Source organism: Hyperolius riggenbachi, chromosome 6 (genome assembly GCF_040937935.1).
Source record: "Hyperolius riggenbachi isolate aHypRig1 chromosome 6, aHypRig1.pri, whole genome shotgun sequence".
In the NCBI taxonomy this organism is placed as follows: Eukaryota; Metazoa; Chordata; class Amphibia; order Anura; family Hyperoliidae; genus Hyperolius; species Hyperolius riggenbachi.
In genome coordinates this window covers 98,590,402-98,609,706 of record NC_090651.1, presented here as the reverse complement: position 1 = coordinate 98,609,706, position 19,305 = coordinate 98,590,402, and the positions used below count along the sequence as shown (strand labels likewise).

At 43.5% G+C, this 19,305-nt stretch overlaps 1 protein-coding gene across 1 annotated transcript in view; it reads right to left on the bottom strand.

Annotated features, from left to right (window-relative positions):
* Window positions 1-19,305, bottom strand: part of ADAMTSL2 (ADAMTS like 2) — a 105,767-nt gene that overhangs the window by 64,798 nt on the left and 21,664 nt on the right. The window contains exons 5-8 of the mRNA XM_068242081.1: window positions 15,582-15,657; window positions 8,054-8,156; window positions 5,035-5,180; window positions 1,497-1,614 (exon numbers count right to left, since the gene is read on the bottom strand). Of these exons, the coding sequence (XP_068098182.1) occupies window positions 1,497-1,614; window positions 5,035-5,180; window positions 8,054-8,156; window positions 15,582-15,657 (443 nt within the window). The remainder of the gene's footprint in view (window positions 1-1,496; window positions 1,615-5,034; window positions 5,181-8,053; window positions 8,157-15,581; window positions 15,658-19,305) is intronic.

Genomic DNA, 19,305 nt, shown 5'->3' with positions numbered 1-19,305 from the left:
TCAGTTCATCATATCAATAACTTTTCCTTTTTTTACTGGTGTCTGAAAAACTAATGAATGTATGCTGTGATCTACCTATTCACAGGACGGGGGGGCGGGGAAACGGGACAAAAGGTGCCCTGGCCGGGGCACTAGAATGGCCTGAAACGGCCCCACATTGCCTCCCCATGGGTTCAACTCCTGATCTGTCTCTCGAAACAGTCCTTGTACATGTATATATGGCTTTGAAATTACATAAAAAAGTATTATTCAGTGAATAATCCAGTGGGATGTTATGCTTTTAGTAGTTAGCATTAGACAGAGGTGCACTAGGCTATTTATTATGGAGCTAATACAGATTCCAAAAATGTTTCACTGCATGCACCTGAAAAGACTTCATTGATGTAATTAACAAATGTATTACTTTATAAAGTATTTTCACTTAAAGGAAACCCGAGGAGATGTGACATGACGAAATAGACGTATAAGTACATAACTAGGCTGTGTTAACATTTAGGTATGCAAGAGACAGTTAAGGTGCATACACACATCAAACCATAGTCTTTGGAAAATGAAAGATCACAGACCAATTTTAACCCCTTCCGTGTAGTAGGAGAGCCATACCTTCACAGTCTTTTCTATGGAGCTGAACTCGCCATCAGATAAAAATCTTTGCAAGATGCTGCACACACAGATGCTGTACACATTCAAAAGATCAGTATCTGCAAAAGATCTGTTCCTGCAAAAGATTCATTCCTGCAAAATGCATTCATAGTCTATGATATCTGCAGATCCTCATACACACCTTGTTTAACAGACATCCATCTGCAGATCAGATCCACCAGGATGGATCTTCAAATCTGCAGATGATTGTCTGATCTGTAGATGAATGTCTGTTACACAAGGTGTGTATGAGGATCTGCAGATATCATAGACTATGAATGCATTTTGCAGGAACGGATCTTTTGCAGGAACAGATCTTTTGCAGATACTGATCTTTTGAATGTGTACAGCATCTGTGTGTGCAGCATCTTGCAAAGATTTCTATCTGATGTGGAGTTCAGCTCCATAGAATAGACTGTGTAGGTATGGCTCTCATACTACATGGAAGGGGGTAAAATTGGTCTGTGATCTTTCATTTTCCAAAGACTATGGTCTGATGTGTGTATGCACCCTAACTCTCAAGCAGGGACCTATTCAGATAATCCTCACTGATAAGGAATTACAGCCATAAAACACTTTCCTTGCTGACGAGAGCAAGGGATAGATAAAAAAGGTCAATAGGTAGGTCAAATATTTTAACTTATGGGACACTGAAGGACTGTGTCAACATATGAGACAATACAACATTAAACATATTTTTTTTAGCTGATGCACAGAAAATAAAACTGCAGAATTCTAAAAAAAAAAAGTCACTTTTAGAAGTAGGAGGATAGATACAATTGTTTAACCCATCGTTTTATTTTAACCTCCTTGGGTTTCCTTTAAATGCTTCACAATACAAAGTAGGCACTTACCCAGGACACATTTTCGGAAGCTTCCTGAGACTCTGTAACATGTACTTCCATCCCCACCACAAACGCCACATCGATCCAACGACCTGGCGGAATACAGCTTCCCATCACATCCTACTGGCTGCAGATAAAGCATCACATGGAAACCGTGACTTGTTCTGAGTTTATTAAATGTATCTCATGAACATTCAGCAACCAAGAATAATAATATCACTTATAGCAATGAACTGGAGCAGGATGAACTGAAAACAAGTGAAGTCTTGTTTTTTGGGGTATTCGGTGTTACCATGGAAACATGTAAATATTCTCTATTTTAGACAAGTCAAATAACAAATCCCGCTTTTCTCCTGGCGGACTCAAAGCGCCAGAGCTGCAACCACTACGACATGCTCTATAGGCGGTAGCAGTGTTAGGGAGTCTTGCTCAGGGTCTCCAACTCAATAGGTGCTGGCCTACTGTACAGGAAGAGCCGAGATTCAAACCCTGCTCTCTTGTGTCAGAGCGAGGCAGAGCCCTTTACCAGTACACTAATTTAGGAAGGCAACACAGTAGTGGGCCAAACTTTTCATGAAGGACATTTTTAATGTCTTTGTGTAGTTCTACTTGACTAAGCAGGGTAGATCGTTACAGTTCAGCTTGTGCAAGAGAGAAGTTTTCCATTAGTAACCTTTTTCCAGGCTGTATCACTCAAACTAGTGCATGATGGTCGATGAGCCCCCATATTGGGAAACATATAAACCACCATATAAGACATGCTGTATTACATGGGTAAGAAATCATGGTTTTAGCCATCCTTTCAGGCATCCGGATCTATGTGTGTACTATTGACCGTTATGTACTATAGATATACTAGTAAAAAGGTCCGCCCGTTAAAAAAACGGGCGCCAGGCCATGGCTCCTAGCCCATATACAGACGCATCCCAATTTCCCATCCCCCATTGCTGTCCAAAGTATATGCACACAGGGAGATGTTGCTTACTTGGAAAAAGCTGTTATTTCCCACAATGCAATGAGGTTCACAGACAGCAAACTGTCAGGTCTGAAAGCAGGGACACACACACACAGGGACAGGACACAGAGGGGGAGATTTATCAACGCATTACCGACAGTTTTTTCTTCTAAAACTGTTCTAACCAGCAGAAGAACAGTTCTGCATGATAGTAAGAAACTTCCCAAAGCCTATGTAATAGCGGCAGTTTAGGGTGGATTTCTAAAGCTACACTACAGTTAAGAAAAGTGCAAATCCATTCCTTAACTGCTGCAGATTAAGAAGTGCTCATTAGCAGTTCTACAGTGTAGGCTAGATGTGATTTGTGAAGGGCTCCCCCCCCCCCCCACCCACTCAGAGCTTGCTGACAGCAGGTGTGTTGGTTACCTCAGCAACAGCAATTCCCCTCACACACAGCACTGCCTTCCTACTTAGGGCCTGTTCATACTTGCTGCGTTTGTAGAACGCGTATAAATTCAAAGAAACGCAAGTTGAAAAACGCATGCGTTTTTCTTGCGTTTGAATGCGTTTTCTATTGCGTTTTGCACAAACACGTGACCCAGGGGAAAAAAAAGAATTATGGGAACCGCAGAGGAAAACGGACGCTAAAAACACAATAGTACGCGTTTTTGATACGCGTCCATAGACTTTCATTGCGTCCGTTTCTATGCGTATCGCACAGAACTGCGTGCAGCAATGCGGATGAGAAACGTATGCGTCTCATACGCATACATGTGAACTAGCCCATTCAAAAGCATTAGGAGCCGTTTCTATGCGTTTTTTGTTCCAGTACGCGTTCCCTGAAAACGGCTAGGAACGCATATAGTGTGAACAGGCCCTTAGGGCAGGCCCTAACTCTTTTTATTCCTTACAGTTTAAGAAGGAATCTGCACTAGCTAGTGATTTCTTAGGATGTCTGAGACAATTCTGCACGGATTTCTAAAAACCTACTAATATTTTGTCTCAGACACTCTTGATAAATCTGGCCCAGAGACTCTTAGGAATTATTATATAGGATAACTAGTAAAAAGGCCCGCCCATTAAAAAACAGGCGCTAGGCCATGGCCGGTAAACTTCTGTAAAGCACATACCGACGCTTCCCGCTCACCCGTCCCCCACCACTGTCCTAATTATATGCACACAGGGAAATGTTGCTGGCTCGCCAGTTGGAAAAACCTGTTATTTCCCACAATGCAATGAGGTTCTCAGACAGCAAACTGTCAAGTCTGGAAGCAGGGACACAGGGACAGGAGAATGACGCAGGGACAGAGGGGTTTTATTATATAGGATACTAGTGACTGTTGTTAATCTTCTACTGTATTCTTTCTGTCCTGTTCGGGAGCATAATTGTTTCAAGTGCCATTCGCTGTTGGTTGTTACATTTTGTATACAAACCAATAAAATGAGTTGTGAAGAAAAAAAATTAACTCAGGCGAGGTGGCCAATAATGACTGTCAAATTCCTTGTACGTTTTCTACACAAGTGGAAACCAAGCCTAGCAGAGCCACAGATTTACGACACAGAAGTGCCCCAGCTTCCAGCGAGAATACTATTGCTAAAATGCAAAATTAAATGAAATGCCAGCATTGATGTAGCACACAAACACTAGTCAGACTCAAATTGCTTGAGAGAAACAGCTACTTAGAGTGTGGGGCCATCTCTGCCGAGAAACTAGTACGGTGGCCTAGAAGTGTCGCTGAAAGATATGGAGTGCAGAATCCTCTCAGTCGGGCGCAGGCCAAACCCATTGTTCTCCACCTTACCTCTCTGCTCGAAGCCGCTCTGACATGCACTGCATCATTATAATCCCCCCCCCCCCTTCCCGAGTCCCAACCCCCATAACAACAGCATCATGCCTGTACAGCACTTGGCTTTGAACTCCCCTTCCCTTTGCACGAACCATACTTCCTGAAGCTTGACTGACCAATTTCCTCCAGGAAAAAGTAATTGTAATGGAAAATCTGCAATGGGCCTTGGGGCATGAAAATTCTGAGCGCGCTTGTCCAGTAGCATATTTGTATGCCTGGCAATTTCCAGGGGCATTATTTATAAAGCAGTGGTGATATACCAGATCGCAACTTCTTTGTACTTCATTTTGAACATCTGATCGTAGCGTTCATAACGCCATGTTTATAAAAGGACAATCAGATGCATAATGGTGCTGATCAAGGCTTTCACCATCATGCTGTTAGTAACCTAAAGTAGCAATTCACAACTTCAATCACTTGAACGGTTAAAAGGAGTAAAGCTGCAATCTGTAGCAATGTGGTACATAAAACACCAGTGTTTTCCACGGCAATCTATAGCTTTATCCACTTTTGTGGTACAGTCCTTAAAGAGATGATCAGTTGATCGGTTTCTAAATATGCCAATAGTATATTTTGATTGTGGTGTTCTGCTGAAATAAATACATAGGGAACCACACAAAACCAATTGCCACTTTTGTGAAAATGGTGACGTGTAAAGCGCTATTATTTCTGTAGAAATACTGTAGAAATGAGAAAAATTTCAGTTTGTGAAATAAATACATGAAATTCATAGCCCCAGTGGTACCTCACATTTGCCATTGATACAAACGCCCTGAAATGTTCTATCTCGACAGCTAGTTCCATCATGGGCTGGTACCAAGAGCTGTCGCTCTCTAGTCGTGCTAGTGCATTGCAGATCACAGGGCTTGCTAGAGATGCTGGTGTAGTCATCTGACCAAAAAAAACAAACAAACACAAAAACATAATTTAAGTATAAGCACAAAACAGGACAAGACACACAGTATGGATAATAAAATGGTCTGACTCATTTTATAGATAACACAAGCACCATGGTGATTGAATTGAAAAAAAAACCTTAGTTTATTTCAGTGCTTCTCTTAAAGGGGAACTTCGGCCTAAACAAACATACTGTCATTAAGTTACATTAGCTGTATTCATTAAAATAGATAGGTAATATAATCTCTTACCCACCCGGTTTTAAAAGAACAGGCAAATGTTTGTGATTTCATGGGGGCAGCCATCTTGTTCAAGGGGGCAGCCATCTTGTTGGTTGAAAGGAGGTGACAAGGAGCAGGAGACACAGTTCCAGCTGTCCTGTGTCCTGATCACCCCTCCCAGCTGCATGCACTAGGCTTCAAATCTCAAATTCAACAAAAAAAAGAAAAAATTGCACCAAAACAGCAGAACAAGCACAACATCAGAAATCCCATCATGATTTGCACAGCATCAGGGGAAAATGCCCGGGCAGTTTTCTTCTGTGCAGCTAAAAATGAGTTTTGGATAAGAAAAATAAAGTTCTGATGCTGTGCGACTATTAAAGAAACACCAGGCCTTTTCAGTGCTGCTGAGTAGGTTTTTAGTCTGGAGGTTCACTTTAAGGCTGGTTTCACACTGGGGATTGGTGCAGCGGGGCCAAAAACAGGCCTTCGGGGATTACCCCATTAGTACGTGGTAATCCCCCTCAGGCAGCAGGCCAAGCAAGAAGTGACGCTCACTTCCTGTGGCTGACGCGATCGTGTGCACGGAAGCCTATTTCCTAATATACGCTTCCGCGCATGCGAGACGTATAAAACTTGCAGCGGGCATTTTAACACACAAGCATCGCCATAGGCTTACATGACTTTCGGTCCACCGCTCGTGGCAGCAGAACCGCACGGTAATGTCACTTCCATCGTGTCACGACGTACTACATCATTATAAAAGTCCCCGTAGACTTTCATTGCCCTACAGTGTAGTGCGCTAAAAATACCGCACCGTCCCAGTGTCAAAGGCCTCTAAAGGACAAGTGCAGCTGTGCGTGTGTTTTGGCGGCTGAAGAAAGCGTAGTTTGAAAGGGATCTACTGCTGTTCCATTGAAATGATTGGAAGAGGTTTTTAACCTATTGGCATTGTCAGTTGGCATTGTTTGTGCACACGTTGTGGTAGATACTGCCGTCTCGTTTTGGCTGGGTTCCCATGGTTCTATATCTCACTAGGGGCTCAAAGCATGATGAGGAAATTCCAAGAACTGATGCCGAATGCTCTTCTGCTCGGTAGCAGAAAAGTGTTCAGCACCGACTACAAGAGTCACTTCCAGCTGTCCTGCCAGCTATCCGTGTGAACTAGCCCTATACTTGAATAAATGGATCAGTCAGAACCACTCTCTTAGGTTAGGTGTTGCAGCCCTAAATGTTCCCACTACCACTGGCACTACTTAGGACTTCACTTTCCAAGTCCTCTTTAGTTCTTCTTACTTGCTCTGGTATTTCTCCAGAACCTCATACTCCCTCTTCCTCATGTTATTTGGCATTGCTTTATCTATCAACACTGGCATCTTTTGGTCCTCATTTATTACCATTATGTTTATCCATTTGAATATGGGAATACTATAATATCTTAGCACTGTTATTCTCCACTGCCTTCAGTAGTATTTCTAATTTAAACATTGACTGAGGATCATTTGTATAGTATTAGAGAACCTGAGGTGGATCTTCAGGGGGCAGATGGGACACAGAGCCATGTTCTCTGCCTAATGACATGGCTCTGTGTCCCCCAACTGCCGCTCTCTGCCCCCCCCCCCCCCACACTGTGCTATAGAACCCCCCCAGAGTTTAGCGACAAGATTTATTGCTAAATCTGAGGTAAACAGAGGGGAGAGGAATTCCCTGTTTAAAACGTCCGGCAGGGGCATTCCTACAGGGTTTCCTGAGCTGCCATTGGGCAGCTCTCTCTCCCTAGCCACGCCTCCTGCTGCTTCCTGCCTCCCTGCACGCTATGAGAGACAACACAGTCTCTCAGTGCAGCGTCATGACCCAGGGGTTATGCAAATGAAAGTGGGCCATTGCGGCCCTCAGGAGCGGCGTTTTTTTGCAGCTACCTGATTCGCTCAGCCCTGCGGATCAGGTAGCCTACTTTTTTTTTTTGAGCTGACCTCAGGATCTCTTTAATCCCTTTTATAAGTCAGACACAATTAGATGCTTTAACCACCCTGGCGTTCTATTAAGATCGCCAGGGCGGCTGCGGGAGGGTTTTTTTTAAATAAAAAAAAAACTATTTCATGCAGCCAACTGAAAGTTGGCTGCATGAAAGCCCACTAGAGGGCACTCCGGAGGCGTTCTTCTGATCGCCTCCGGCGGCCAGAAGTAACACGGAAGGCCGCAATGAGCGGCCTTCCGTGTTTTGCTTACTTCGTCGCCATGGCGACGAGCGGAGTGACGTCATGGACGTCAGCCGACGTCCTGACGTCAGCCGCCTCCGATCCAGCCCTTAGCGCTGGCCGGAACTATTTGTTCCGGCTGCGCAGGGCTCAGGCGGCTGGGGGGACCCTCTTTCGCCGCTGCTCGCGGCGGATCGCCGCATGGCGGCGGCGATCAGGCAGCACACGCGGCTGGCAAAGTGCCGGCTGCGTGTGCTGCTTTTTATTTCATGCAAATCGGCCCAGCAGGGCCTGAGCGGCACCCTCTGGCGGTAATGGACGAGCTGAGCTCGTCCATACCGCTAAGGTGGTTAAACCAGTCTGAAAAGTAGTTTGAAAAGAATTAAGAGGTATTTAACGCCTGGCAAATGACGGTCTAATATTCTGAGATTATACAAGTATAACTGACCTGGATAGAGAGGTACCCAGCGATGATACATTTTCCCAAAAGCCTTGGCATCGAAAGCTGAACACTGATACTGTTTGAAGCTCACAGAGCCAGTGGGACAAAGCTGAAACAGGGAAGAACAATGAATGGGTTAACGGTTTGCCTTACAAATACACAGAATGACAGAGACAATGATAGCCAAAAAGGAACAGGAAGGCACCGCCATAAGCTCCCATTACAAAAGCCAAGATTTGCGGCAATAGGAGGAAATTTGGGAAATATTAATCAGGGATGCTTGCCCCTAAGCTTTGAATAACAAGAGCAGACTCAATGATCGGGCACCTCCCTGCGCCAAAATGTACTCTCTTTACACTCTGCTGCAGGGGAGGCAATTAAGGTTTAGGTACCACCAGGGGGAAGTTAGGGATAGGCGCTACCAAGGAGGGGGGTTAGGGTTAGGCATCAAAAGCCACAATTTACATAACGAGAAGACTTGGCACTCACTATTTTATCGGGCGTCTACCTGCGCCCAACTTTACTGTCATTGCCACAAATCGCAGATCTGTGGCAGGGGAAATTAAGGTTTAGGCACCAAATATTCAAATTTAAAATACATATTTGACAAGACAAGACAAATAACAATTATATCACGCTTTTCTCCTGGCGGACTTAAAGCGCCAGAGCTGCAGCCACTAGAATGCACTCTATAGGCAGTAGCAGTGCTAGGGAGACTTGCCTAAGGTCTCCTACTGAATAGGTGCTGGCTTACTGAACAGGCAGAGCCAAGATTCGAACCCTGGTCTCCGGCATCAGAGGCAGAGCCCTTAACCATCCAGCCACACATTTAAATGCAATATACTGTAAATAATTTCTGACAGTAAAATTCTGACAGATGTAACCGGTTTTAGACTAGACCATCTTCTCTTGGGGGATTCTGAGTATCTCCTTTATTTTATACTAGCTGGTCGCCCGGCGTTGCCCGGGTATGTAATTGGCTAGTGTTAGCTCTGCCCACTTTTTCTAATCCTAACACACAATTACTCAATAATGACCTAGTTTGTGAGCTTTGCGGTCTTTGGCATCAATAATTGGCATTGAAATGAAATAAATCTAATTGGCTGTGGCTCCACTCCTTTGAAAATCAATAGGTGAATTTTGATTAGCTTTTGTAGGCTCCACCCACTTTTCTGAATATTAATCCCAGTCACCCACTGACCAACTGTGCAAAGTTTAAGAACCCTGCCATTGACAGACAGTGTGAGAATGGCTGCAGTTTACATTCTGGCAGTGAAATTTGTATTTTTCTCCACCCACTGATGTCCTAATGTTTCCAGGGTATGTATTTGGCTGCTGTTGGTTGTGGCCACTTTTTCTAACCCTAACACACAATTGTCAATAGTCATTGACCAAGTTTGTGAGATTTGTGGTCTTTGGCATGAATAATTTTCATTGAAATAAAAAACACATCTGATTCGCCCCATCCCTTTTCTAAATATTTAACCCCAGTCACCCAATGATCAACTGTACCAGGTTTGAGGCTTGTGCCATTAACAGTGCAAAAATGGCAGCAATTAAATATTTGCCTTGAAAATCAAAAGGTGAATTGTGATTGTTTTTTGTAGGCTCCACCCACTTTTTTGAATATTAATCCTAGTCACCCAACGACCAACTGTGCAAAGTTTGAAAACCCTACCATTAACAGTGTAAGAAAAACAAAAGTTTGCTTTCTTAAAACAGAAAGAATTTGCAATAATTCAGGTTAAAGTGAGCTTAAGATGTCTCCCAGTGCATCACTGCTGAATATATGCAAATTAACCATTATTACCCTTAGAAGCTAAACACACCTCCAGAACTGCTGGAATGCAATGATGTGTCAGCTTGTTAATTTGTACAGAGCCATAATAATCCAACATGCATACAGACTGTTTTGGATTGTTTGATCCTCATCAGTGCATGGCATGGATTAATTTGGCTCTATGCAGTAAGGCTTGTAACACCGAGAGGTACAGACTAACCAGCAAGCTCATGGTGACCCAGAACTCATTGGAGTGTGTAAGGGACTACAATGGTCCTAAAAGCCCCCTTACTAAGATGTTAAGAAAAACAAAAGTTTGCTTTCCTAAAACAGAAAGAATTTGCGATAATTCAGGTTGGAGTGAGCTTGAGATGTCTCCCAGTGCATCACTGCTGAATATATGCAAATTAACCATTCTACTCTTAGAAGCTAAACACACCTCCAGTGTAACAGTGTAAGAATGGCTGCAGTTTACATTTTCCAGTATTTGTCTCTTTTTGACTATGGGAATAAAAAGTATTCTATACTTTATTCCAGGTAATGTACTATGTGTGTGCCAAATTTCATTCAAATCCGTTCAGCCGTTTTTGCATGATTGAGTAACAAACATCCAAACATCCGAACTTTCCCATTTATTATATTAGTAGGATGAAAGCAATTCCTGGAAAGAATGATCTATACAGAGATGTTGGTCAATCACTCTATTCATTTGCACTATTACACAATTTTGCAGTTGGACTGAGCAACTGCTATTCAGCAAGTTCTTTTAAATATAAAGAAATCCATGAGAATCCCCTGTAAGGAGATGGATTAGTCCAAAACATATCAGATCTTTCAGATTTGTAATTCTTACTTTAAGCGCCAGGAACATAAGAGAAAACAAATTTCTAGTGCATTTTAATCGGGAAGAAATACACTTCTTGTATACATGCATTTTATATTTTACAATTTTTTCGTGATAGTGGTCCTTTAAAGGGGAACTGAAGTAAGAGGTATACGGAGGCTGCCATATTTATTTTCTTTTAATCAATACCAGTTGCCTGGCAGCCCTGTTTGTCTATTTCTCTGCAGTAGTATCCGAATAACACTAGAAACAAGCATGCAGCTAGTCTTGTCAGATCTGTCTTTAAAGTCTGAAACACCTGATCTGCTGCATGCTTGTTCAGGGGCTAGGGCTAATAGTATTAGAGGCAGAGGACCAGCAGGGCTGCCAGGCAACTGGTATTGCTTAAAAGGAAATAAACATGGCAGCCTCCATATACCTCTCTCTTCAGTTCCCCTTTAATCTTATACAGAATCTTAGAGAGGAACTGTAGTAAAAATAATGTAATGAATAAAATTGCACATTTTTTACAATATTGATTTATAAATTATTTAGTCAGGGTTTTTTTTTGCCCATTGTACAGTCTTTCCACTCCCTGATTTACATTCTGCCATTCCCCTTTCTGACCACTGTCAGTATTATGCTGGTGTGTGCATAGCACACATGGATATACGGTATTTTGTTTGCTCCCTTGTGGGATTAGTCTGATGCACTATCTGTCCCAGGAGAGGACGTTAGGATATACGTTCCTAATCTTTAGATAGGTTTGATGCAATGAATGTTTGCATGTCTGCACTATCCATGTTACAGGGCCAGAGTTAGGACACCTACGAACACTGGGATACTTCTGCACAGTGTCGGTGACTATGCAAGAGAATGTATTCTTTTGTACTAAGACCTCGGCTTTTAATTTAGCTGTAGGGATACCAGTGGTGCCTGGATGATTGAATGCTGTGAATACATTTGTATGAACATTTGCATGTGAGTGTGCAAAGGGTTAACTGTCTTTTACATTTTGTAATTTATCACAGATGGTGACATCCAGAGGTGGCCTTTGGAGAAGGGGCAAGTTGGGCAATCACCCCAGGTTCCGAGCCTGAAGAAGGCCCACACCCTCTGTGGTGGGAGAGCGGGCATAGTAGTTATAACTCACCTTCCTTCCGCCAATCCCCCACAGCCTCAGTCTTCTTCCTCTCCCGGCGTCCGTTGCATTGGTAACAGCGCCCCCTGTGATGATGTAATCACAGGAGGCGCTGTTACCAATGCGACAGATGCCAGGACAGGAAGGGGATGGACGCTACGGGGGATCGTTGAAAGGAAGGTGAGTTGTAACTACTATGCCCGCTCCACCCGCTGCTGCAGTGCACCTACCTATCTAACCTACACTGGAGTAACCTACCTATCTAACCTATACTGGAGACACCTACCTATCTAACCTATACTGGGGAACCTACCTATCTAACCTACACTGGAGGCACCTACCTATCTAACCTATACTGGGGGAACCTACCTATCTAACCTACACTGGAGTAACCTACCTATCTAACCTATACTGGAGACATCTACCTATCTAACCTATACTGGGGGAACCTACCTATCTAACCTACACTGGAGGCACCTACCTATCTAACCTACAGTGGAGGCACCTACCTATGCAACCTATACTGGTGCACCTACCTATCTAACCTACACTGGAGGCACCTACCTAGCTAACCTATACTGGTGCACCTACCTATCTAACCTATACTGGAGGCACCTACCTATCTAGCCTATACTGGAGGCACCTACCTATCTAACCTATACTGGGGCACCTACCTATCTAACCTATACAGCAGGCACATACAGTGGCAGTTGGAAAAAAGGTATTATTCCCCACAATGCAATGAGGTTCACACAAAGCAAACTGTCAGGGCCATGAACCTGACATCACACTGTGGGAGGGGTTTCACCATAATATCAGTCATACAGATGTCTCTGATGATTTATTAAAGAAAAGGAATATATTTTTAATGGGAAAGGGGATATCAGCTACTGATTGGGATGATGTTCAATCCTAGGTTCAAGTTCCTCTTTTAATTCCACATATGGTAGCCTAAGATCCGGACAGTCCAGCTTTTTGCTTGTTGCCCGGTAGTGACGGTAAAACCTTCTGTAATTCTATGTCTACATGAGTCTTCAAACACTCGCTGATCATCTTCAAAGCCCATCCCTACCTTGTACAAAACCTTTTGGCTGCACATAATTGTGAATGAGTTAGTGGTGGCTATTGCTGTCCGCACTGTAATATATGCGTTAGACAGGATTATAGGCAAGTAATTACATGTTTAACATGAGAGTAATAACAGGGCAATGTGTGGATAACTACAGGCTTGTGCATCAGTTCTACAGAGTTATGAACTCAGGATGCAGAGTGACAGTTCAATAAGCTTACATATTATATTGTCTTATAAAAAAAAACACTCAGTTACTAATTATCCTGGTTGCCTGTTAGGAGAGAACTAATGAAAATAAAAAATAAATTATCTTTCGTACAATAAACACACTTCTCTGCAGGAGAATTAGAAGATACAGCCGTTTTCACAATTCAAACAAGGAAGCCCACTGAGAAAATGACAGCTGGGTCTCCTCAACTCCAGGCTAAGCAGAGACGCCACACTTATGCCTAGTGATGATTGGAGTACAGGAAGGGCTGGGTGCAATGTGACAACCATTTTTTTCTGTTCTCTATTCATGCATATATGTAGCTATATTATTTTGAGGAATACATATACCGGTACCTATAACAGAAATATGTCAAATGTACCCAAAATTTCAGAGGGGAAAAATTAAGAATGCGCCATTATTGCAACATTGATCAGGGGGGCAATCTGGGGCTTAAAGGGAACCTTAACTGTAAAAACTTACCTGGGGCTTTGACCCGTCCCCTGCAGCTGTCCTGTGCCCGCAGGGTGAACAACCAATCCTGTTCCCCAGCCACAGCTACGTTTCGGTTTTGTCCACGGCGCCTGTGCGGCCCTTGGAACGCGTATCCTGGTACGCATACACATCATCGAATGCGTCCTGCGCATGCACAGTAAGAGAGAACCGCTTACTGCGCCTGCATAAGACGCGTTTGTATGCGTACCAGGATACTGAGGAACGGAGGATCGGTTCTTGACGCTGCGGGCACAGGTCGGCTGCATGGGGCTGGTCGAAGCCCTAGGTAAGTGGAACTCTTATATTTTTTTACAGTTAAGGTTTCCTTTAAATTAAGCTATGCACGCACGCTGGTTTGAACTCAGTCATGGCGGATGATAAAGATCATTTCAGCCGAGAATCGTGAGTCAATCCAGCGAATGTACAGCGGCCGCTCTATGTCTGCTAAAGATTCAGTATGCTGGATCTTTAGCGATTCTCAACACCAAACAAGCAACAATCGATTTGTTCTCCCCGCACTTCTGCCCCCGGGAATCCTCTCTGTCGTGCACCGCTCCTTTTCCTCCGACCCCTTCCATAGCAACAGATGCACACATGCGTTGCTAGCCTGTAGCATTAAAATTATTCTGACCAGCAAGGAAGAAAATACCCAGAATTATTTTGATGGTACTTTTGTCACCTAATTTTTTGGCACTTTTTCAATTGCAGAGTGCTGAAAAGTTATTGTAAAGTGTACCTAAACGCAAGAATAAGAAAGATTTTATACTTACCCAGGGCTTCCTCCAGCCCGATGAGCACTGCTACGTCCCTCGCTGTCCTCCCGGGTGGCAGTATTTTTACCGCACCCCGCCACAGAGCAGTGAAAGCCTATGGGGACTTTCATACTGACGCGGTGTGGCACGATGTGACGGAAGTGGCGTTTTTGCCGCATCCCTGATGCTCAGACAAATCTACGTTACTGCGCGGTTCTGTGTCGACATATGGCGGACCGGAAGTCATGTAAGTCTGTGGCGGGGCGTGTGTGAAAACTAGTCGCAAGTTTTACGCATCGCCCATGCACAGAAGTGTATTTTTAGCAATATGTTTCTGTGCACGTGATCGCTTCTGCCACAGGAAGAAAGCATCACTTACTGCTTGGCTGGCTGCCAGACAGGGATTACCACGTACTAACCTGGTAATCCCTGAAGGCCTGTTTTTGGCGGTGCGGCCCCAGGTATCGGTAGTCTGAAACAGGCATGAATCACAATTTCTCTGTACACCGACTGCATGATTGTTCCCAGTGGCCCAGACACTGCCGTGATTAATAGCAATCAGATTTCTAGACCAAGGATACATAAAAGTGAAGGTCAAACCAAGGCCATGTTAATAAAAAAATCCAGTGAGCAGCGTTTGACGTGCTGGATACAACCTATTAGGTATATCAAATAAGGCCAGGCTGTACCACAAGCCATTGTAGTCAGCTGAGTGAGAGAAGGCCTTTAGATATCTGCACCTTGGAACTGTCATCTCGTGGACTGTCCACACACATATAAGACTGGCCTGGAATTAGTTTCCAGTCTTGTATAGTTCTATAGACGCTTCGCACATGCATAAGTGGTGGACACAGGATACTCATGGGCCAAGGCCTGCAGACTGAACATGATTATCCATAGATTCAAAGCGCAGAGGTCATTGTAATCCAATAGCGTACATAGATATACGCTGCCTGTCATTTGGCACAGGGTGAGCTGTCATTTGGCTCACCCTGCTGCCACACAAATTTCAGGTGTTAATTACAATTCCCCCTCCGAGTCGTAGCAACTCGGAGGTAGAAGTAATTCAGGGTCCAGGGATCACCAGAGCCTCGAATTACCCTTGCGCGGACATAGACATAATAACATGGGGGCACCCAGGTCAGGCGCAGCGCGGGTTACAGTGCATGGGGAAATGATCTGCTTCAAATCCAATATACTCTGTCATCTCTAAACTGCACTTGCTTGCTAGTGTATTTGAAACATATCAAATCGTTTATTTACCTGTTTCTGGCACAAGTGGTATTGTTTAGATTGCCCTCTGCATACAGTGTTATCCATTCCCAAAACAGTTTGGAGCCTGTAGAACAGAAGATACATACAAATAAATCATTGCCATTTCATTATTTTTTGAAAATCAAATCAAGTGAACGTGTAAGAAAAAGAAAGGTTAGATACTTACCAAAGTAGAGGGAAGCCTCTCTGGACAATCCAGACACTTCCCACATCCTCCTCAACCAGGGGCGTAACTAAGACCCACCGGGCCCCCCTGCAGAAATTCTGAGCTGGTCCCCCCCTCCCCCCGAGGCCCACTCAGGGCCGTTTTGGGGTGCTGTAGGAGTCGCAGCATAAGGGAAAACTATGGCCATACTCGGCGGGGAGGGGGGACAGTCCCCCCCCCCCCCCACCTCGGGTTCTCCCCTCTGCGCTCACTTCCAGCTTCAATCACTATTTGTGTGCAGCGGCGAGCAGCAGCAGACAAACATACCTTCCATGCGTTCCAGCGTGGATGTTTCTCTCTCTAGTGCCTGACGCAACTTCCTGTTTCTACATGTGTGAGTGTAGTATTACTATTATTTAGTATTTACAGTATATAGCGCCAACATCTTCCACAGCGTTATACAGAATACCATAGTCATAAGTCTATGCATGTATCGTGTAGTGTATGTAGCATAGTCTAGTACCAATTAAGAGGGAAGCCAATTAACTTATCTGTATGTTTTTGGGTTATGGAATGAAACCAGAGTGCCTGGAGGAAACACACGCAGACACTGGGAGAACATACAAACTCTGTACAGATAGTGCCCTAGCTGGGATTTTAACCGGGGACCATTTAGGAGCACTCAAATGTCAGTGTCACCTTTTTGTATGAAATTAGTTTTGTGCTTAAAGAGAACCTGTACTGAGTAAAATTATTTAAAATAAACACATGAGGTAACTTCAAATGAACATTACATAGTTACCTTGCCATCAGTTCCTCTCAGAAGCTCACCATTTTCTTCTTACAGTGATCCCTTCCAGTTCTGACAAGATTTTGTCAGGACTGAAATATATCATTTGCGGCCAGTTACATATCAGTTGCTGTCAGTTACAGCTGAGAGGAGAACTGATGTGTCCATGTTTCCCTATGGCTCAAGTGGGCGATGTTACAGTTTAACAGTGTGCTGACCAGAAAGCTGTTATGGGGTAATAGCCATTTTCAAAATGGAGGACGGAGAATTCTATTGATCACAGTGGACAAACAGGGCGCAGGAGAGGAAAAATAGATTGAGGAGTAGACTGCACGGGAGGCAAGTATGAGTTGTGTATGTTTATTTTGACTTTTAATTTTCAGTATAGGTTTTCTTTAAAAAAAAAATGACATGAGATACCCAGAAGTCCTTTTCTGGCTATATACTTTAGAACTTTTTTTTAAGGAAATGGCCAATCTTTCCTTCAATTATTACCTTGGCTTTCACATTTTGTAGCAGCATTTACACCACTTTAAGTTATTTAGCTGGAATGCCTTCCTCATTAAATCGTATGAGCTGTCTTTTGATATATTATTGCTTATAACCAACAAATAACATTTGACGGTCAGTTGTACGTTCGAAAAATGTCTCCATCTCCTGCCTTGCTGCAGTCTATTACCATTTAATCATTGCAAGTGAGGGACTGCTCTAATTGTTTTTATTTTTCCTAAAGTGGGTATTTGTTTGTTATTCTTTGATATGAGTTAACACAATGTTTTCTTGCATTTTGAGTAACCTTATTTTTGGAGAGCCTTTCCCTTTTTCCCTTTACATACCTTTCGATACATACCTTCTGTTGTAACACAGGAGTAGTATAGGCAGGGCCGGTTTAAGCAACAATGGGGCCCCAGGGCAAAATAAACCTGGGGGGCCCCCCAACATATACCCCGGAACAAAAATCGGCATTAGGGGACCTTTTTTGCAGCTGGTATAGTCAGGGTGTGAAGTTCCAATCGGTCAGAGCTCCACATTCTGGATACCCCAGCCTGCATGGGGGACAAGGGGTTAAAAAGTTTCAGGAGAAGGGACCCCACATAATTTTTTTTTAAAAAACATTCCCACACTCTAAACATAAAAAAAATTGGGAAAATAGGAAAAAATGCCAGGGATCTTCATACAGCCATATTGCGGCTGTATAGCGATCCCTGGCCAAAGCGCTGCGGCTGCGTATAGACCCCCTGGAAACCCCGTCAATAAATTTATTGCGCTTTCGTTTGATGCATGTAAAATTACACTACCGTTAGGTTTGCTACTAAAAGTTACATTTACCGCATTTAAAGGGACTCCGAGCAGTGCAGAAACTATGGAAAGATGCATATCATTTTAAAGTTCTCTTTCTCCTCTTTCCAATGATATATAAACCGCCGCCCTACGCCTTTTAGTTTTCGCTATTTTCACGATTGAAATTGCCGTGGCCGCGATTTCAATCGCGAAAATAGAGAAAACTAAAAGGCGTAGGGCGACAATTTAGGTGTCGCCAGAAAGAGGAGAAAGAGAGCTTTAAAATGATATCCATCTTTCCATAGTTACATTGTATTACACAGGACGACACTTTCCCCAGTGTCAGCAGTTCCACTCAGCAGAATGGAGCTGCTGACTTTAGGAAAAAGTCGCCCTGTGTAATACAATGTAACTATGGAAAGATGGATATCATTTTAAAGTTCCCTTTCTCCACTTTCTGGCGACACCTAAATCGTCGCCCTACGCCTTTTAGTTTTCTCTATTTTCGCGATTGAAATCGCGGCCGCGGCAATTTCAATCGCGAAATAGCGAAAACTAAAAGGCGTAGGGCGGCGGTTTATATATCATTGGAAAGAGGAGAAAGAGAGCTTTAAAATGATATGCATCTTTCCATAGTTTCTGCACTGCTCGGAGTCCCTTTAAAACTATACTTTTTTCCTTTGAAACTTTAAAATCGATTTTCTCAAAAACTATAAGGTCTTTTTGAAAAATTGTTTTTTCCTCTTATTCCTAATGATCTCCTTAACATATCCTGCAAATTTAGGGTTTCTAGCATTTAAGGTGGATTTGCTATTAACCATTAAAGTTGGCAGGTTTTTAAATGTGTTTTTTTTCCTTTGAAACTTTAAAATCGATTTTCTCAAAAACTATAAAGCCGATTTGAAAAAAAATTTTTCCTCTTGTAGCCACTGGGGGCCCCTACAAGCTCTGGGGCCCCGGGGCAGCTGCCTCCTTTGCCTTAATGGTAGCGCCGGCTCTGAGTATAGGCAGGTTGCTGCTCACTATCGACATATCATTCAACTGAAAAATTATTGCAAATCTCTCCCTGGGACCTTACCCCATTTGAAACTATTTGCCTCCAATGCCCCAATACCCGGGGACTGATCTCCTCACTCACCCAAAACACCCACTTTGTCATGCATATCAACTCGATTTGTCCAGACCTAGAGATGGGTAGAATTGGTTGGATATCTGGGGCAGGGTCTCCACCTGTTCTAACAATTTGCACATGGTGGAAGCGGCTTATAAAATTACTAGGCAACCTAAGCTCGTTTAAAAACGTACTCTAGGTCAGTCCTTGCCGCATCATCACAGCGTGCATGTGCATGCCCACTCGCCACACGTGCGCGCATCGAGCACACACACATGGCTGCCGCACACGCACATGGTCAATGAAAAACTAACAAGCATTCTTACAGACACCCATAAAAAGTATAAGAAAATCTGGGATCCCTGGATCAAATTAAAACATCCTT